Source organism: Pinus tabuliformis, chromosome 3_2 (genome assembly GCF_031772625.1).
Source record: "Pinus tabuliformis cultivar Carrire ecotype Pingquan chromosome 3_2, CPIR1, whole genome shotgun sequence".
In the NCBI taxonomy this organism is placed as follows: Eukaryota; Viridiplantae; Streptophyta; class Pinopsida; order Pinales; family Pinaceae; genus Pinus; species Pinus tabuliformis.
In genome coordinates, this window is record NC_142302.1 from 101,520,916 (window position 1) to 101,542,824 (window position 21,909).

Consider the following 21,909-nt stretch of genomic DNA (forward strand, 5'->3'; position numbering starts at 1 on the left):
GTTGGTGATCATCCCCTCCTTGTCAAAATCCACAGGAAGGTTGGTGTTGGATACTACTATATAGCTAATGTAGATGGTGAACTTTGGCCCTCACCGATCAAGGCTAGGCCAAGGCGTTGACTTAATTAATGATGCGCCTAAATGGACCTGTTGACCACTCAAATGTACATTTGAAGATTTTCCAATTGCCCCTTGGTCAAAGTACACTTTGAGCATTCCAACATCGTCAGAACAACCAAAATTTCAGAATTCATCATCATCATTCAACTTCTTGTAATCATTTTGTATTCCAAATTCCGCAGCCCTGTGGGGTTATTGTAAAAATGATTCTAGTATGATGAAAAACGAGTCATGTAAAACACCTAGGTAGCTTAGGATTTTGCTAGAAAGTTTTCACTCTAGGGAGTTTTTTTCCTTAACTAATTATTTGTGTTTCTCAACATGAAATAATTAGTTGAGTTTTTATCCCAGTTATACCCCAAAGCTAGAGTGACGCTTGATGGTAAAGTCTTAGGTGAGTTATAGTGCATAGAGTCGATGAACAAATGTGTCTTTACCCCTCAAAAACACTTTTTTTCTAATTTTTGGCAAAAAAATGGCAAATAATTAGCCAATAATTAGCCAGAATATAAAGTGAGAGAAAAATAAACATTCTCTCGAAATGAAAATAATAAAAAAATGAGATGGAAAGTCCCAAATATTAAAGTCAAGTAAAAAATTTGTGGGAATTCCATTTACCAAGAAAAGATGGCCCGAGGAAAAATGCGATGGTCCAGAAAAGAAGCCAATGACCCAACAAAATCAATTTTTTAAAGGAATGGTCCAAGATTGTTATTTTGAATGAGAGATTCTCAAGGAGAAAAATGAAGAAAATATTTTAGTGGTCCAAACCACTCTAGGATCAAAGCTTGGGTCAATCCAGCGTCTCCTTCAAGGCAAACGTCTCTCTCTCCTAGAGATCTGCGCAACTCATCAAGGGATCAAATTATTTTGGCCTGGATTTAGTCGTTGCGTCCTTGGATCTAACAATATTCACTTGGAGGGGGAGTCTATCATTTTTCTATTTAAGGAAGCGCTAAGCTCCTCATTGCATGAATCTCATGAATTGTAATCGAGATCTTGGCTAAAGGAAGCTTTGCAGAATTTTTACTGGAATTTTTTGAATAATAAAGAAAAGACTTTGGGGGCAATTTTTGTGGTGTTATTCTTCTACGACTATGGTAATATCTTTCAGAATTTGTTCTTAATGCTCTACTGGTGTTAATTGACTTTTGTTAGTTCACTTGCCATGTTGTGGATCTATTGATTTATAGGTATCTTGCATTGATATTTGAATTAGAGAACTACTTTAGATCTAAAAGCGCTAGTGGGTTTTTGGTTGGATCCCTAGCCTTCTTTTTCATTGCATTATTTAATTCCTTGTGAGTCTAACAAGTTTATTCTAAGTGTATAAAGATCTGAAATTTCTGAAGCATTCTTAAGCGTTGGGTAAGTTTTGGGTTGGACGAACCAACTCTTAAGAGAATAGGAGTGCAGGAACCCACATTTGATTCTTTCAAAGGCTTTATCAAATGATTTATTTTTAAATGAAGTTTCCTTGCCATTGCTTGAAAACATTGTATATTTCAATATCTATTTCTATTTTCTAATTAGATTTCACTGAATAATTCAACTATATTAGAGCTTATATTTTGCTACCCAAGAGCGGAGTCGTACTCACACTCTTTGGGCTAGTAGATCTGTAAATTTTGTATATATTTCTTGGATATCCTCTCTATTTTTTGCAGGTAGGAAGAAAGGAGTAAGGGGGTTTGGATTGGAGAATTTTCTTGAAAATATTTTTGCAGGTTGAAGCTTGAGGGTAAAGAGACAAAATATTTTTTTTGAAGCAAAACCCTTGCCTGTTGATCAAACCCTCTCCTCTCTCATAGATGGCTAGGGTTCTAAAGAGATCAATTTTTTGTTTTGTTTTGGAGATTGTCTTCACTCTTGAAGCAAGATCAATACTTTATTTTGGGTAGGTTGTTTTCATTTTGAGGCTCATCTTCCCTAGCCATACGCATAAAGGAGTTTCTCCTTGCATTTTGAGCAAAAATCCTTGAAGGGCTTGAGAAAAAAATTATTTTTTAAGGAGAAATTTAAGTTAATTTTTTTGAAAAGCATCATTGGCGGCTTGGAGAATTCAGCTCTAAATTTTTTTGTTGGAGTTGTCTATCTTTAGGGCCTTTTTCTCTTCGCCGCAAGCCTAGAGAGGCCTCTCCTTTCCTCTGATGCGAAAATTCCTCCTTGCTTAGACGTCTTGTAGCTGAATAATTTTTTTTTTTTGAAAGGAAAGCAAATTCTCTTGGAGGGTTTTCATTGTAAATTGATCATAACATTTTGTAAATAATTTTCATAATTTTTTTTTAGCTCTTTGAGGAAGGGGTATTAGCTCATCAAAGCTCATCTTTGTAAACCCTCCTCTAAGATCCAAGGTTTCTCTTCTTTCAAAGAGGGTCTTCAATTTTGTAATATAATAAAAGAGAAATTTTTCTTGTGGGAGCTTGGGGTTTCTTCCCCTTGGTATCCCTATCTCCTCATTCAGTAGGAGAACCTCTTGGATAGTTAGTCTCTTGTTTGTTTCTTGTCTTTAGATCTAGTCTCTAACTTGTTTCATTTTGCATTTGTTAGATTAATTTTCTTTCTCTAATTGCATTAGTATTTCTAGATCTAGATCTAGTCTTATTTTGCAAGTAGTCTCGTCCTCTTGTCTTGATCTAACTTGCTTTTACTTTCATTGAATAATTTAATTATATCAACTTGGCATTTCTATTGAAGTTGCTCTCATTTGTCAATTTCACGGTTTTAAAAACCAGTTGGTCTGAACCGGAAACTGGTCAAACTGGCCGGTTCACAGGCAAACCTAGCCGGACCTGGCAAAAAACGGGGTTAGAGGGCTGATTTCTCCTTTTTTTCACAAAAACCGGGCCTAACCGGTAGTTTTATGATGGAACCAGTTGGTTTATGGGTAAACCGGCCGGTTCTGTCATAAACCTGCCAGTTCATTGCCATACACCTTCAGATCTGGTTGTACACTGTCTTGCTAGTGTGTGCTTTAGTGTTGGGAGAGAAAAAGAGATTTTATGTCCAAAGAAGGCAGAAAAAGAGCAGGCCGAACTGCTGTATCTGTAGTATGTACCCTCTTTTACACAGGATGTACACTCTTGTTTGAGATGATTTTATTGACCATACAACTGTTGGTTCAAGCAGGCTGCAGAAGCCACCTTGTAAGCTTTGATCAAATGAATAAAAAGCTGATTAATAGGAAATATCCCTGTGTATGTATTTTATTTCATCCATTGTTCATTTCTCAACTGTTGTGTGATTGATGCAATGTTTAGAAATTTGATTTTCTACCTTCAAATAAATTCTATTTTGAGTTATTTAAAGAGAGAACATCAGGACTGAAATCACCTAGGTTTGAAACAGTTACAAAGACTGTCATTGGAGTGCAAGTCACTGAGTTTACGTGAATTCCTCAACCCTCACTCCAGTACTAACATTGCCAGCAGTTTCAGCGTCATGTCTTGTGGGCTGTCTTTGCTTTGTAGTTGTCATAACTTATCTATTTAATGTTACAGGATATCTCTACAATGGCAGATCCCTGTGTTGGGATTTTGTTTCACATTAATACACCTTTTCTTCTCTTTTACATATTGTTTGAACTTTGAACTAGGTAGTTATACAGAGTCCTAACACTATTAAGAAAAAGTTGATTGTATTGGGAACTTGTCATATATTCTTTCCTTTCCCACAAGATCGCCACATGAAATACAAGTAAACTAAATATAAAGTAAAATACAATCGCAAAATAAAGAGAAAAAATTCTCTATAAACTTTTTGAAAAAATTCCATGACTGTTTCCAAAAGCAAACTCAAAGATTAGTCACTGCTCGATAAATAGTTCAAAGCAAGGAGCAAAGATATCTCTGTATCTCCAAAAGTATTGCATGCCATTGTATACCAGAACAATTTTAAAATATTGCCATACTAATGAAAAGTGAATGTACATTTCATTTAGCTGTGTATTTTCAATTTTGCAGTCTATAAGCACAAAAATTAGGCCATAAAAGGGTGTTTTTATGACTTGAGAACCAAACATGGTTCCTGCGCTGATACATCTCAAAGAGAAGTCCCTGACTATTCACCATTCAATAAAACTCAAGCAGAAAAAATATTTTCTGTCAACCTAACAACCTAGCAATGGACCTCCAAAATGTTAACATTTAATCTGATTTTCAGTTCATGGATATATATTAACAACAATAACAAAATGGCAGCAATAGTTGATGCCTACTCAAATATGTATTTCTGTGAAGTTTTGGTGATGCCTACTCAAATATATATTTCTGTGAAGTTTTGGTGAATGATTGGCAGATAGCTCAGAGCTTGAGGGATTTCAAGCAGAGCTTTGAGATCCATATAACCAGCAGAGAATCCGCGTTTCTTGTAACAACCTCTTGTAGCATTGTTTTTGGACTTTATAGGCCATTTAGAGCCTCATTGCTTATGTATTTTGTCGATGATATATATTGCACTCGGTGCCATTTTGATATATTCACCTTTACATGGTATATAGATGAGCAAACTTTACTTGTTTTGTCTCTATTGGTTTGGAATCATGGTTTTAAATCTTATAAATAGTTTTTTTTCATTAAAAATTAATTATTTCATCTATTTTTTAAAAAACAGTTCATTGAGATCTGACTAGTGCCGGTTTGAAACTCGGTTTATTGGGTGGACCAGTCTGGCCACCGGTCCACCATTTGAGAGATTTGAGAGCCATATGGCCAGCAGAGAATCCACGTTTCTTGTAACAAACCTCCTGCAGTATTGTTTTTGGACTTTATAGGGCATTTAGAGCCTCAGTGCTTTTGTATTTTGTTGATGATATATATTGCACTCGGTGCCATTTTGATATATTCACCTTTACATGGTATATAGATGAGCAAACTTTGCATATTGTCTCTATTGGTTTGGAATCATGGTTTTAAATCTTATAAATACTTTTTTTCATTAAAAACTAATTATATCATCTATATTTTTAAAAACCGGTTCATAGAGATCTGAATAATCCCAGTTTGAAACCCAATTTATTAGGTGGACTGGTTTGGTCACTGGTTCTGGTTTTTAAAACTATGTTTGTAATTGATCTTGTTGACCACATGTGTCAACAGTGCAAGAAGCAGAATACAAAGCAGTGGATCAAATTCTTTTGAGTCATTTCATCATTGTAATCTCAGATTCTGCAAAATTATTGTAAATGATTCTAGTATGACTGTTAAGCCATGCAACAACACCTAGGTAAACCTATGGTTCTTCTCAAAGGATTTCATCTTAGAGAGTTTTTTAACCTCATCAAATTGTGTTTTTGATTTCATCCTAGGGATAATTGGCACAATTTTTCTCCTAGATATACCCCAAAGCTAGAGTAAGCTCATTAATGAGGTCTTAGGTGTGTCCTAGTGTTTATCGAGTATATGTATTTTTCATACTTGATCATGTGTTTTGTCACAAAATTTGGTTTAGTCTCAAGAGTCTAAGTCTATGTGTATTTCCCCTTTTAAGGGATGAAATTGTAATATTTGATATAAAAGTGTGTTTAGAAATATTTTTGGTAAATGGTTCCTCATACTTAGACACAATTATCAAAAATATTTTTTAAATACACTTAGAAGGTGGAAAAATATTTAATCCCCTCTTGAATCTTTTTATTTTAATCTCGGGCAAAGAATAAAATATAAATTAAGCCAAAAATTATCCAAAAAATAAAATGAAGGGAAAATAAATTACACTCCCAAGTTGAAAAAATAATTTTTGGAGAAAACATTCATGGGTCCAAAAGAAAATAATTTTATGAGGTCCTCCAGCAAAGGAAAAGTCAAATTTTCGAGAAAAATTAAGTCGTTGGACCATGGTGGTTGAGTCAAAGATCATTTTTCAAGGAAAAAGGCTGGGAAAAAATATTTTTTGGACCGGAATCAATGCCTTCATCAACAAATTCGTTCCTTTTCAAGATCAAGGGACACTTTGATTTTGGCATGGATCAAGAAACAATTAGCAGTTATTCTCCAGGATTAAGTCAAGCTAGCTGTTATTTCCACTTGGAGGGCTCATTCCCTCTCATTTCTTTCTATGTAAGGAAGCCTTTGAGGTCCTCATTTTCACTTCAAATTCAACTGGAACAATGTTGAATTTTTTTTATACCGAGCTAAGCTTTGCTGTAATTTTGCATTAATAAAGACTTTGGGGTTCAATACACGGTGTTTGTTTCGCTAATATGTGGTATGTGCTGGATGATTTATTTTTATATGCTTTGAACTATTATATTGCATGATTGTTATTTCATTTGCCAGTAGTAGGAACATCTATTAGCATAGGTATCTTGCTTTAGGTGTTCGACTAGAATAAGCGCTCTAGGTCTAGTAGATCTGGCAAGTATCTCGAGACCTCTAGATCTCGTGTGGATCAAACCCCTTTTGATCTAGTGATCTATTCTTTCGAAGCAGATCGAGCTACAGGTCGCTCCAACCCTTAGAAATCCCAAGTACATAGGGTGAGGGAGGAAATCGATCTTGTTTGGCCTTAAGCTTTAATCTAACGATTCATTTTTTTGGCAGGAGGGTTTGGCCAGTAAAATAAAATTATTCTTCATCAAAATATTTTCTCAAGCTCTGCTTGGGTTAATAATGTTTTATTTGCTAAATAGAGCTAATTTTCTCTTGTAAATTATTGTAAATAATTTGTGAATATTTTGTAAATTATTTCTAACCCTTCTAAATTATTTTTATAACTTGTAAATAATAATTTTGGGGTTTTATTTTAGAAATTTCTAGATATTGTGTCTTGGGCTCTATTTATTCATCTTGCAGGCACTTGATTTCAAAATTTCAAAGGCAAATGTGAAGCAAAAGTGATTAGCCATTATTCAGTACAAACTGCTGGGGTTTTAGGGCCAACGTCAGCCTTAGGAGGAGCCGTCCAACCTTTCTGGGAGGCGCGTTGGGCCGGGAAAGGTAGATCTAGGGTTTGGAGACCAAGATCTGCAAGACCCAAATCCCCAAATTTGGACGCTGGGCCTGGAAGAGGAAGCCACTAGCCCTAGAGGGCTTTTCTGCAACTGCAACTAGGTTTTTCTTGAGAAAATATTTTCTGAAGTTGTTTTGCAAGTGGATTTTCAGAGTTGAAGTCATTTTTGGTACCTTTCAGCGTTTGGAGGCTAGATTGGCTGGCTGCAAGGGCTAGAGGTCATTTCTGGTCTAGCCGTAGGGTTTTGAGGCTAAATGCCCTAGCTGCAGCCTCCTAGAGGCTTTTCTGGGTAGGCCACAGCCCTAATTAGGCCTCTTAAGGCCTGGTTGCAGCCCTAAAAGGGCTTATTTTCGTCCTTGCATGGGATTTCCAGTGCTAACTCTTTGTTTCGTAGGGTTAATATAATTCTTGGCAAGGGTTTTCATTTTCAGCGTGTTTGGTTTGTTTATGGGCTAATTCGCTGTTTTGCAGGGTTATCATCTATTGAGGAAGGGTTTCAAGGGCCATATTTTCATTTGCTTTGCCATTCTAGCCCTTGGAGGCCTAACCGTTAGCCCTAGATGCACTTTCAACCCTAGCTGCTAGCCCTAAGAGGGATGATCCATCATCTACTGGGGTTTTGAAGCTAATGTATTTGTGTTGTTGGTCCTTCGAGGGCCGATCACTAAGTTTTAGGGCCATTCTTCACTTGTTTGTGGCCAAATTTTACCATTTTGCCCTAGTCGCAACCTTGGAAGGCTTTCTCTAGCTTTCGCTGTGGGGTTTTCGGTGGCTGATTCTATATATTTCAGACTTACATTTGTGGTTGCAAGTGTTGGGAACCAAAAAGTGCATTTCAAGGCGAACCTAGCCTCATTGGTGCCTTGACTCGCTGAATGAACCACTGGTCAAAGGTCTAAAGGCCTTGAGGGTTTGATTTCCTTTCCTATCCTCTTTCTCACTTGCAGCATAAATTAAATCAGATCTGAACATAAAGATTTCAGTGGCCATATAAATCAAATATAAGCCCAAATAACCCTATAGTAAGCTAATAACTCATATAAGACATCACACATTGATTATAAGGGCTTAATTCATCAATCTAAATGGTTTATGGTGGCTGTCCTATGCATTTCTGCAGTCTGATATAAATTGCAGAAGTCTTATCTGAATTTTCAGCACTGTGATTGTTGATATTTTGCTCTAAAAACTCATTTAAATAAGCCTAATATACTAATGAAACATTAAAGGGCTAAATAAACATTGAATTGGTTGAGTTACAAGAATAGTTTTGAGACTGTTTTCACATTAATAGATTGCTGGTCTGATTTCCTTACGTCTGGTGCATTTTTACAGTATAGCATTGTGAGATATCTATTTGTGAATTAGTCATAGAAGTCTTGCTTTGGCTTTCCTTTTGCATTGTGCATTGTCATTGCATCATTGCATTTCGTATCTAACATTCATTTTTTAAATCACTGTTAGCAATCTCATTTTGAGCTTGTTTCTATGGTCATCTAATGTGCTTCATTGGCTTATGATCTAAATGGTAACTTGCTATTAACATTGCTAAGCATAAGATAAAATCTTGTTGACATATTAATAAGCTCTCGGAATTACTAATCTCATTTGAATTGCTAGCCTTGTCTCATTGTTTCATTAAGTTCTCTTGTGACCATAAGTGAAGTTCTAATAATCTTTTGCTAATTGTGTATCATTGTGTCATCACTTGTGATTCACTGAAATTGTTCATCTTGCTTCATTTTAGGTAGTCATTCTTTAAGTGCTTCACCAAATTGGTCTTAATTTGAATATCACTATAAATGTTTGGATATTAAATAATTTGTCTTGAAGTACTTAATCCACTTAATAATCTCATTAAATGACCACTCATATCTTGCATTTCATTCTAGGATTAGGAGTGCAATTTTCTCTGAAATTATTTATCTTGCTTCATTTGAGGTAGTCATTATTTAACAGTGTTGTAGGAAACGTCCCCCCCCCGATCTAAACCCCGAAATGCAATCCGTATGGATGCGTGGGGGAAGCACCGTTCGAAATGTGCTTCGGAAAAACCAAAACGCGTTTCGGACTAATAAACACGCTCCCTGGAAATTCCGGAAGCGTGTCCTTGAAGCGCATTTCGTACGATGCCTAAGCCGTACGAAGCGCCGCGCTTCGGAGGACGAAGCGTACGGATCGGGCCTCTCTCTTTCTTGGATCTAATTGTGTCGTCATATCAAGCAAGGTCATTAATAAAGGTCATGCGAAGTTCTGGGTATCCCCGATACCCCCTGGTTTATAAATAGAAGGAAATAGAAGACTGGGATCACGTACGATTCCATACACGCTTCCTCCATTTCCGTCGTGCGGCCAAAAATATGCTTTTTTTTTAATTTTTTTGTATGTTGACTTGTTGGGGGTGGGTCCACCTTGGGTTAGGGTGAGGAATGATGGGATTTAAGCCCCCATTCATCTCTCATTTTCTCACTTTGAGTTTATGAGAATTAGAGAGGAGAAGAGAGGAGCGCTTGGAGGAGTGAAGGAGGAGGAGCTAGGAGAAGGAGGAGGAGCTTGGAGGACTTCATCTACAAGAGCTAAAGAGGTAAGTGCAAACCCCAAACTCCCTTATTTTTTTGACATTTTTATTTATTTTTTATTTTTCTCCTCCTTGTCCTACTCTTTCCCATTGTTTCTACTTGCTCATTTACTTGCAGGTTGTCCACCACCTATATCCATATTCCAAGATGGTGTTCTTTTGGCTTCTATGTATCATTCCACTTTTGGTTTTAATGATGGCAAGGGGGAGTAGGAATAGAAGGGAAGAAGCACAAGAGGACAGTGGTCCCAATATGAGTGACCCAATGTATGATGAGGAGGAAGGGTTTGAAGAGGAAGGGGATGAAGTTGAACCTGAAGGGGAAACTGAAACACTAGAGGGGAAAGCTGCATTAACACCCTTGTGGAACTATGTGACCAAACTTGAAGGGGGAAAGGGTGGTGGAAGCTACAAATTTTTGTGCCCTCATGGTTGGCATGGAGTAAAACCATTTAGTGGTTCATACACCTGTGTGAGGAGGCATCTTTGTGGGGTGATGGACAGTGATGATAAAAACGGTGTTGTGGGGATACAAATTTGCCCAAAAAATTCCATCTGAACAAAGAAGAAAATACATCCAAATAGAGGAGGCTGCACAACAAAAAAGCAAGAAACAAAAAGCTCATTTTGAATCAAGTGCAACTTCTAGATTTGGTAGCTCATCTCCTCATGGTACTTCTGGAAGCTCTAGAGGTAAAAGAACAATAGGAGATTTCCTTAATGTTGCTAGGAGGGATGATGTGGATGGAAATATAGTCCGATTTCTTTGTGCTTGCGGTGTACCATTCAATGTGCTTCACTCTCCCTATTGGCATGAAATGGTAAAGGCCATCAATGAAGCCCCAAAAGGATACAAGTCCCCCAACTATGAGAAAGCTAGAACACTGTTATTAGAAAGAGAAAAAGCAAAGGTTCAAAGAGCTTTGACACGGTTACAAATGAGTGGGTAGATTGTGGGGCATCCATTGTATCAGATGGGTGGACAAATATTAGAAACCAACATTTGATAAATGTTCTTGGTGTTTCTGCTAGTGGTGCAGTATTTATTACATGTCATGACTCCTCCTCCATCAGTGCATCTTCACAAAACATTGCAGATCTCCTATTGCAATCAATCAAAGATATTGGTTCGAATGATGTGGTTCAAGTGATCACAGATAATGCAACAAATTGTAAGGCAACAGGAAAAATTATTGAGCTTACTCATCCACACATCTTTTGGTCTGGGTGCCTGGTTCACACATTGAACCTTTTGATGCATGATATTGGGAAGCATAAAGATTGTGGGTGGATTAATGAGATTTACGGGAGAGGGAAGCAACTCATTAAATTCATCATAGAGCATAAACTACTTCTATGGCACTTACTCCAAGTTGCAGTTGCTTAAACTTGCAAAAACAAGATTTGCCAGCTATTACCTCACCTTGAGGCGGCTAGTGAAGGTGAGACAAGCTTTAACTAATATGGTGTGTGCTGAAACATGGGATGAAATTAACACTGATAGAGATGGTGCTAATGCAGCCAAGGACACTATTCTTGACATGTACTTTTGGTCACAGGTTAAATATGTTTTGCAATTCACCAAACCAATTTATTACATGATCAAGTTTGGAGATTCAGATCGACCAATAATTGGGGAGGTGTATGAGCAAATGGAAAGCATGTTGGGGTAGATTAAAGACATTGTTGAGCCTAGAGATATCACCTTGTACAATTATATTCGTGCAAAGGTGGAAAACTGATGGGAAATGCTAAATGTTCCATTGCATGCATTAACATATGTTTTGACACCTAAATACTACCATCCATCATGGCTTTCAACACCAGCAGCTGGGGTTGAAGCAGGACTGGTGTTGAAAGCAGGAGAAAACCACACCAAGATCAAGACGTTCACAAAAAATATATGATTGCATTGAGTAAATTAGTCTCTGATGAGTAGGAGGCTGCCATACGCTTAACACTGGTCCATTTGGGAGCATGTATGCAATTAGAGATCGAGAGACTTTTTCTTCTCTTGAGTGGTGGAACATGCATGGAGGGGCTACTCCACTTCTACAGAATTTTGCATTGCGGGTGCTATCACAGGTGGTAAACACTTCTTCTGCAGAGAGGTGTTGGAGCTCTTATTCTTTCATCCATAGTGTTAATAGGAACATGTTGAGTTTAGACCGGGCAGAGAGCTTGGTTTATGTTCATTACAACTTGCGATTGTTGTCCCATTACGGTGATGATGCAAAGACTAATAAAGGCCTTAAGATTTGGGACAAGAATCCAGAGGAGCCCCATTTGGAGGATGGAGTTTTGCGATTAGAGCAATTAGAGGATGCTCTTATCCAGGTATGTCCATTGTGGTATGAATTTTCCTTTTAAATCATTTCTCTAATTCATGTTTTTAATTTTTTTTGTAAACTAGTGTTTTTTTTGTATGATTTTTTTGAGTGATTCCAGGATGATGATGATCGTGTTAAGATGCCACCCCCATTTGGTCCCTTGGTTCCTAGGTTCCATGGTTCAACACCAACAACAGGGGGTTCATCTTCATCAGTTTCAGTGCCACAACTTTCACAGGCAGCATCTTCTTCATTGCCACCACTTGGAGGCCAGCCGCCATGTTCTCTTCGTGGTGGAAGGAGGAGAGATTAGTAGATATATTCACAATTTACTACTTTTGTCATAGATTAATCATTAGACTTGTAGGCTTGTGAATTTGAACCTTTTTTGTCTTGGCGGTGACCAAGTGACATATTTTGTAAACATTATTATTTGAATTTTGGACATGACAAATTTTGATAGTTGCTCACTTGCTAGATAAATCATAATATGCTCTATGTTTTATGTTTTATAATATGCTTAAATGTTTTATGTTTTATAATATGCCTAAAAATTTGATGTATGTTTGTAATTGCTAGAATATAGATGGTTGATGTTCGAATAATTAATCATTGATGTACATACTAGTAACTACAATGGAATCATGGATGCCATATCTATGTTGATTTATGCAAAAATATGCATGTTTTCATGTCATCTACAACTAATTTGGTATTTGGGATGTTTGTTTTGAGTATAAATGCAAAGATATATATATATATATATATATATATATAGTAGACGCTTCTGCAGACGCTTCGCTTCCTAGATTTTTGGAAAATGACACTTCCGCGTCCCCGCTTCCAAAAAACGTCCCCGTTTCGTCCCCGCTTTGTGCAACATTGTTTTTTAAGTGCTTCACCTAATTGATTTTAATTTGAATATCACTATAAATGTTTGGATATTAAATAATTTGTCTTGAAGTACGTAATCCACTTAATAATCTCATTGAAGCGACCACTCATATCTTGCATTTCATTCTAGGATTAGCAGTGCATTTAAAATTCACCTCCAAGCATAAGCTTGGTTGTAAGAAGATAGGACAACCTGCTTCAATCAGTTTCTGGACTCTAGATCTTCATTTGCAGTTAACATAGGTGACCTTGCAGTTCTCTTGTGGGCAATCCCTTGTAGGAACAAAGGCATCTAGGTGGTTAGAACTCCATGAGAGGTATTGTTAATGAGGCCTTAGCCTCCTTCTTGTAGACTTCTGTCTACAACTTCCATTCGAGACTAGTTCCAAAATAATTGAGAAGAAGGATAAACCTAGATTAGGCATATAATTAAAAGTAACCAAGAGCTTGCATCTCACATAGAACTAGGTCTTGCACTTCATATAGGATAGAATATAACTCAAATTGTGCAAGTAATCAATCTTAAGGACACTGGTCTCTAACTAATAATCTCAATATATCTAATCAAGTGGTGCTTAATAATCATACATTCCTATTAATATTAACCAACTTACTAGGCCATTCATTTGTGTCTCCTTTACTTGTTGGTTTCCAACAAGTAGTTCATCTCTTCATCCATAGGGACTATCCCCCTTAGGAGACAACTTAGAGACAACTTAAACAGAGAGGACAGGGATCAAAGTGACAACCCCTGCTTTGAGCGTTGTTGCAATCTAGTGTACAATTTGAGCAACAACAGGTCGTTTTGTTTCATTGGTAGATTTTTGATTGCTTCATTGATCATTGGCATAAGCTAATCTCATTATAATATCATAATTTGGGCTCAAAGTGCTAATTGCTAATTTGATTATTTAAGTGGAATGGTATTTTCTATTGATAAATTTTAAGATCTTTCACTTGTGAAGAATTTCACTTTAGTTGTATCTCATTTGAAGCAATTGCATTAACTTCACGTCTAATTTGCATTTTAGATCTAGTTTGCATTCTCTAAAATTAACCTGCAAGCATAAACTTGGTTGATAGAAATTTAGGACAACCTTCCCTAACTGTCATTCAATTTCCTAGCTTTGAGTTTGGATCAAAGGTTAAAATGTGTTATCTCACAGTTCTCTTGTGGCCGAGCTCTTGTAGGAACGAAGGCACACGGGTTGCTTTGAAGTCCTAAGGGGGTATCGTTAATGAGACCATAGCCTTCTCGCTTAGCCCTTCTTGCAACTACCTGCTAGTCCTTACCAAGTTGAAGGAGTTTAGGGAAGTCAAACCATAGTTTAGGCATATAATAAAACTTACCAAGACCACTTGATCTCACACACACTGATAACTTTTTCTCATTTTGCATTTAGTTATTGTACAATTTAGATTGTGAGCTAACCATTTACTTGCAAGTTTCTTTTCAATATCCTTATAATTGGTTATTTAAATTTCATTCTCATTGTCTTTTATTGATTGTACCATATTGGAGCATTTCTGTTTGAGTACAAGCTTTCTTCTCTTGCAAGTGCTATTTTAAAAATCTTGTTGCTCGTATCTCTAAGTTGTTAATTTTGGTTTTGACTAATGCTTGGTTTGCAGCATTTCTATTTTTGTAACTTGAAAGATCATTTTTCATTTGCAAGTACCATAATTTATCTTTGAGCACTATCTAAAGGCACTGGTCTCTCATATGTTATCTTGCTGGATATCTCGTTGATTTCATTGATATTTACATGCTCATAAACACTTGTACTTGCTAATTAATCTCTAATTCATATTCAAGTAATATTGAATGGTGATTTCCTTGCCTATTATCTACTAGACCCTGTTATCCTTAACAAGTATTCCTTTAGATATTTTTAGGGACCGCCCCCCTTGACTTAGCTAGGAGAGAGTCTAAATGGAGAGAGTTGGGAATAGGTGACTGCCGCTTCTCTGAGCGTTGCGCCTTAAAGAACACACTTGGTGGGATTGGGGACTTTTTCCACATTAATCTAGGTGTGCATCTTAGGCAACAACAAGACCTAGAATGCCCCCAGGTTGCCCTTGACCCTGTTTTATGGATGTTGCATTGTTCTAGAACCTAGATGATGATGGAGATCATTGAGATGATTTGGGAGGACAGGTAATCATGGCTTTTGGCCTAACCTAATCTCCAGTTCCTAATATTGCCGAAACCTGCTTCATAGCAGCTCTTAATCTCAAATATAAACCTGGTACATACCTGGGCCACAAATGAAGACCAAGTTCTGTGGCCCAAACTGCGAGATAATTTAACCTGTGGGAGTCCAAAAAAAAATGACAGCTGGAGCGTAGTCTAGCCATCATAAGAGCATGATTCCACACAATACTGCTGTTGCAATGTGTGAACCCTACTAGTCATCTGTAGACACTCCTGCAGCAAAAAGCTAATTTCAGTGCCCTTCATGCGCATATTCTCAACATTGTATGCAAATTGGTTTGAATCACGGGCATGGCATCCTATGGTACCCTTGCAAAGCCCATTGAAGCCAAGGCAGAAATAGAATCAACCATAAGCCTACATCCAAGTCACCAGCTACTAGTAGGCTCCCCTATCTACAAAATAACAACCAGGTTATTTGCTAGAGACACCTGGGTTCTGTGCTTAACCCGAATACAACAACTTCCCCTCCTCTGTTTGCCACCATGCCTTATTCTGCATGTTGGCGAAGCCCTAACAGGTTGTGTTGAGAGGAAGATGGGTGTCTTTTTTCCTCCTCCATTCCCTGTCTCGTGCTTCTGTGAATTGGGCTGTTTTCAAGTCTGTTTGTATTTTACATGTCAGAGGCCATTTCCTTTTTGAATTTATTGATGATTAATAATTAAGATTTGGCTGTCAGTGTTTTGGGCAATCTACATTGGTTTCATAGCATTTTTAATCACCCTCGTTATATGTTCAGCTTGTCTTCTTGTTTTTGTAGTCAAGTGTTTGTTGCTTAATGCTTTCTTCAGGTATGTTTCTTCTATTATTCCTTCTGGCAATGAGGACCTCAAAGGTGATGAGGCAGAATCAATAATCAAATTCAAAAAGGCTCTTGGTATAGATGACCCTGATGCGGCAGCTGTGCATATAGAAGTATGAGTGATGTAATCTTTTTATTTGAAAAATGCATCACATATTTTTTTTCTTTCTAAACAGTATTTTGGACTGAATGGAGCTTATGATCTTTTTTGCCAGGACTAATGCTTCTTTATTACCTGTGCACTTAAATTTTTCATAGATTGGAAGACGTATTTTCAGGCAAAGGCTTGAAACAGGAGATCGTGATGCTGTAATAGCGGAACGCAGGGTAAGTACAATACTACATTATTTTTCTCTTATCTGAGCCATCATTTGAACGCTATCCTTTTTTAGAAAGGAAAGAAAATAGGATGCTAGCAGCAATCACAGCCCATATGCTATAATTCACGAAGGGATATTTCAAAAGGTCTCTTATTTGAAGATCTGCGTGAGTCTTTTCTGAGTTCCATGGAATCTGAATGCAGGCATTTCAAAAGTTGGTTTATGTTTCAAACCTTGTTTTTGGAGATGCATCAACATTTCTTTTACCTTGGAAGCGTGTTTTCAAAGTAACCAATGCTCAGGTATAAGATATATTCTTATTTGTTTGTTGGTAATGTTTTGAAATCATTAGGAAATTTAGAACCGACATTTTGTATGTTACTTGTATTGTTGACTCTGGAAACACTGAAGAAGGATTTTTCAGCTAAATATTAACATTATTATTCCATTGATTAGTGGTATGACTATTTGCTGTTTCCTCTAATATGCTAGCAATACTGGGATATGTTGGAAGATGGTTAGCTTTCCTTACTAAATTTGTAATTGCATTATATGTTGTAAAATGATGATCCGAAGTCATTTATTTTTCTGTTGTATTGTTTTGCTTTAAGGTTGAGGTTGCTGTTCGAGATAATGCACAAAGATTGTTCCTGTCCAGATTGAGTTCACTTGGAAAAGGTGAGTTGTACATTCCCTTTTACATCACATTATTTACAAACCATTGTACTTTTATTTAGTAATTTACACGTTTCACATGTTTAACATGAGCCTGTAAATCTAAGTTGCATGAAACATGGAAATGTGTACAAGTTTCTGAAATGGGTAACAACTGGAAACGTGACAGCCCCCCTCAGGGGAAATACAATATAATCATAAATATTAGTTTTTTATGTTTGTTTTTAAATAACACTTTATCTTGCAAGAAAATAAGAATGATACAGAAATGACTTTTAGAAGGAAATCCATGTCTATATTAACTCTCATAGATGGCTACATGATGTAAAATATCACAGATTGGTGGTCTTGACTAATGATAATACCATACCCTCATACATGATAGAATCCAGTGGAAACACTGCAATCTCGCCAATCCTGAACCCTGAAATCTGGAAAACTGTTAATTCTGCTAAATTTTGAATAGGATATGGAATCCTACTTTCTCCATTTAAAGTCCAATGAGGTTGGAACTTGAAACCACCCGTACACCCTGAAACAATTAGTGATAATGTTAAAAATAAGTAAAAGTTGACATTCTCCTTTATCATGAGTGGGCCTAATGGTTAAGCCTAATGGTTAAGAGCATGTGTTTCCTCCTAAGAGGTCACAGGTTCAAAACCAGAGGGGGGTAGAGTATGTATACCTTCGTAGCAGTCAAATCGCTGCACGGAGGTGGATCCCTTGTCCCACAAACAAGGGGATCTCATACACCAATTTGGTGTCTGGCTTGGCCGTGACCTTAAAATTGGATAATAATAATAATAATCTTGCCTTTTTCAATTACCAGCAATTAATAAGGTGATAATCTCCTTAGAGGTTGATTCCCTATCACTGTTTTGTCTTAAAGTGTCATTGGCGTGGAAGGGCGATATTGTCCTATGGGTCCCATGCTCTTCCTGGGTGCTTTTGTGGGCCCAAAAACTTTCAGAAAAGTACCTGAAATGTCACTGGAAATCACTGAAATGCTATGGAAACAGTCAGCCAGACCATACAATCTTTGTAATGCAGATAGGTCAATATTGGCCTATGGGTCACATGCCTTGTCATGGGTGTTTCGTGGGACCAAAAGCTTTCAGAAACTTCATTGGAAATCAGCGAAACACCTTTGAAATGCCCATGGCCATACAATACAGCATTGCCTGGAAATGTCACATGGTACAGCATTTCTAGAAAACACTGTATGGCACAGCATTTCTAGGAAACACTGCACGATACAGCTGGTGGCATTTCCTTCTAAATTGTGCCTTCTGGGTGTTTCAGATAAGGTATGGCAGTTCTAGGAAACACCGTATGGTATAGCTGGTGGATTTTATAAGGCTTTTCATGCCGGTTTCAGTGTTTCTAGATGTTTCAGGTACTGGAACACTCTCTAGTAGGTGTTTACTGCAACTTAGATGTAAATATTATGTCGACCAACATGATTTAGTTTCAAAATATGCTTTTTATTTGACATTAAAAGATATTGAGGATATTGATCTAACATTCATGGGGATGAAGACCTTTACTTGAGGTAGGACTTGATTTATGACAATAGGTTGTATTCTCTTCATGGAACTAACATATTGAAAGATGACATTTCTGGTTTTGTGATTAATGTGGTTGCATCCTGCTTCTAGTTTTATTAGTGGTTAAAGATGTAGAACTTTAGAAGGCTTTATACTGATCTATCTAACAGTGGTAGCAATGTGAAAGGATTTACTTTAGGAAGCTCTTGAGTCATGACTCTAGGTTGTATTCACTTCATGAACCTTAACATATCGAAAGATGGCAGTTAGTTTTAGGAATAGTCTGTGGTTGCATCCTGTTTTCCAGTTGTTAGTGGCTAGAGAGGAAGGTGGCTTTATTTTGCAGTTAATTAATATACCTAGCATCCTTTAGAAGTTAATGCAACATGTTTGTGCCAAAATCTGTGATTGTACAATCCATCTAGTCCTGTCTGTTATTTTTGTTTTCTAAATACTTTATCAAAATACATATTTAACTTTTTCGAAAAGTCAGTTGTGTCTAAGGATTAATTTCCTTGGTACAATTATTTCATGGGAGCATGCATCATGCTTAGGGTTATGACGATATAATGGATATATGCTTGTAGTGGCATAGTCTATATTTGGTTTGGTCTAGGCATGACATTTTTGTCTTTATTTTGCAGTCATGCCTTGAAGGTCTATTGGATCAAGAAAATTAGAGATATTAGTCTTTTGCAGGAATCCTATATATAAGGATTTATGTGATTGACTTACCTTGTTCGTCAATGTGATTGACTGATCTGATAATCACCCCATGAGTGATCTCAGTTAAAGATTTATTAAATAAAGGTATTACAGACTCATATGCTGGTGTGTGTATCTATGTTATTTAAGCAATGGATCGATCAGATTGCCAGTACACAGACAATTGAAATGGAAAGACAACAGAGAAATACAGTAAGCAAATACAAGAACGCAAGCAATTAATAAGGAGTTCACCCTATCCTCCAGGGCTACATCTCTGGTCCATCTCTCAGTGGTGGCCTTATTTTATTGTGTTTTAAGCAGAGAATTACAATGCAGGGACTAAATATAAGTCTCCTGGAACAGTTTTGCTTGGCAGAGTGGTTCTTGGATTCCCCAAGCCACTGGAGTGCACAGACTCTTCGACCTACCAGCTCTTGACCTCTTGGGTCTGACAGATCCTTTCAGGGATGGCTTGAAACTCTCAAGCTCTCTGGTGCTCGACGCTGCCTTTGGTCAGCTCGACCCTCTGTCTTCTTTCTGCTTCTGCTTCACTGCCTTTTTCTTTGTGTTCCGTCCTCCTCTCGGGATTCTGGTCTCTCTGTCTCTCGGGGTACTCTGTCCTTCTCTGTATCCTATGTTCTGTCTTCTGTTGATGGCTTTTAAAGCCATTCGTTCCCATGTCTGTTCAGTTCCTCTTCCATCTTTGTCGAATCGCCTTCTGCAGCTGCGCTTGGAGTTCCCTGTTCAGCGTCATCATCAAGCTCACAGGGAGTGGCCACATGTCCTCCTGTAATGCGCTAGCCTGCTTCGTCGGTTTAGTTCTTCGGTTATGTCGTGGAACGAGTCTTCCTCCATTATGGCGGTCAAATGGACCTCAAATTCTTTACAAACTGCTGCTTAATCCCTCGTCGATTCTGCTTCTCCATCAGGGGCGTTCTCAGCCGTTGATCTGGATCCCCCAGATCCAACGCCGTTTGCTCATTTCGTGTGGTTGACTTGCTCGACCGTTAACGCGCGATGAGCGGCGGTTTTCTCTCTCCTCACTGGCCACGCGTCGATCGCTGAGTGGGATCGCTTCGCTTCCATCCAAAACTGCTTATTGTTCAAGGAGCCCTTGATCAATACCGTCGGTTTCAGAGCGGGTCCCGCCTTTAGCTTTTAGCCCTTCTGCCTTTTGCCCTACGGTTCTCTGGCTCCCCACGTGACCGAGTGCTTGGGGCTTCCCCATTTCAAGCCTTTTCGCGCAGTGCGATTAGCTAATCGCGCATCAAAATCCACCTCCGTTTCCCGATCCGGGCCTCCTAGGGGCTAATTCGGCCTCCCGCGCAGTCTCCATGGGCCTCGGTCAGCGCGCTTTGACTGAGGTCCTCGTCGTTCCATGCTGGCTGCCATTGCCACTGGTTCAGGGGTGTTTTTGATCGCTGTTCTGATTTCTTTGATGTTCGTCCCGACCTGATACAGTCATGGTTCCTTTGACAGTTCTTTATGGATCCAATTCGGATCACGACCTTCCCACTGAAAAAGCTTTTGGACCACCAAAAGTTGGTTTTCAAGCATCGACTAAGTGAAGATATTGTTTTTTCACTTGCCCAATCTCAATCCACTTCGCACTGCTTGGCTTTCAACCTTTGAGCCCAATCTTGAGGTACTCCACATCTCCCCTGCACGTTCTCTTCACCTTCCTGTCCAACACTGTCTTCCTACAACTCATTAAGAGTGGGCTTGCTTTTAGCACACATAGCACACCCTCTTACATATCTAGAAACTGTCTCATTCAGTTTCGGCCAATAAAAAAATCTTTGCAGCTGTGCAACTGTTTTACTTACCCCAAAGTGACTTGATATCAAAGAAGTGTGTGCTTCCCTAATTATCTTTGCTCTCTCAGTTTGTGGAATGCAGAGTTTCCCACAATGGTATAAGAGTCGGTCCTTCACATGATAATCCAATTCTTCTACTCTTTTGCCTTGACTCAAAGTTGCATATACATATTTAAAGTCCATATCCTGAGCATATTGTTCAATGTAGCTTTCATGTAGCACAGAATTATGCTTAAGTATGGTAGATGCATTTATAATGGGTCTAGATAACATGTCTGCAACCTTGTTATGTATGCCCTTTTTATATCTGATGACTAAATGAAACTGTTGTAGAAAACCCATCCATCTGTAATGTCTTGATTGCTGCAACTTAGTTTGGGAGTGTAGATATTGAAGTGGTTGATGATTACTGTGTATTACTGTCTCTTTGCTCATTAAGTAATGTTTCCACTTTTTCACACTCTGAACTAATGCATACAATTCTTTATCATATGTAGGATAATTAACCACTGTAGGATTAAAAGTCTCAGAATGGTAACATATGGGTTTACCGTGTTGTGTCAACACTGCTCCCATGGCATAGTCACTGGCATCAATTTGGATCTCAAATGGTCTTTGCAGATCAGGCAGTGCTAGTACAGCCTTACAGGTGCTGTACTAATCTTTTCTTTCAAGGTGTCAAAGGCTTTTTGATGTTTGCCTCCCCACTGAAACACCTTTTTCAATCCTGTTAAAGCATGTACGAGAGCTGCAATTGAGGAAAAGTTAGAAATGAACTTCCTCCAATATTGTGCTGCTCCTAAGAAACTTCTCACTTCTGTAGCAGACTTGGGTTTAGGCCAGTTTACAGTGATTGTCACTTTAGAGGGATCTATTTTCAGTTCACCTCCCCGTACTATATGACCCAAGTAGTTTAGAGATGTTTTGCCAAATTCACATTTTGAGAGTTTAACAT

General features: G+C 37.9%; 1 protein-coding gene across 1 annotated transcript in view; it reads left to right on the top strand.

The window, feature by feature from the left end:
* Positions 1-21,909, top strand: part of LOC149180045 (protein TIC110, chloroplastic-like) — a 207,922-nt gene that overhangs the window by 15,217 nt on the left and 170,796 nt on the right. The window contains exons 3-6 of the mRNA XM_089415874.1: positions 15,877-16,000; positions 16,146-16,214; positions 16,411-16,509; positions 16,819-16,885. Coding sequence (XP_089272000.1) covers positions 15,877-16,000; positions 16,146-16,214; positions 16,411-16,509; positions 16,819-16,885 — 359 coding nt within the window. The remainder of the gene's footprint in view (positions 1-15,876; positions 16,001-16,145; positions 16,215-16,410; positions 16,510-16,818; positions 16,886-21,909) is intronic.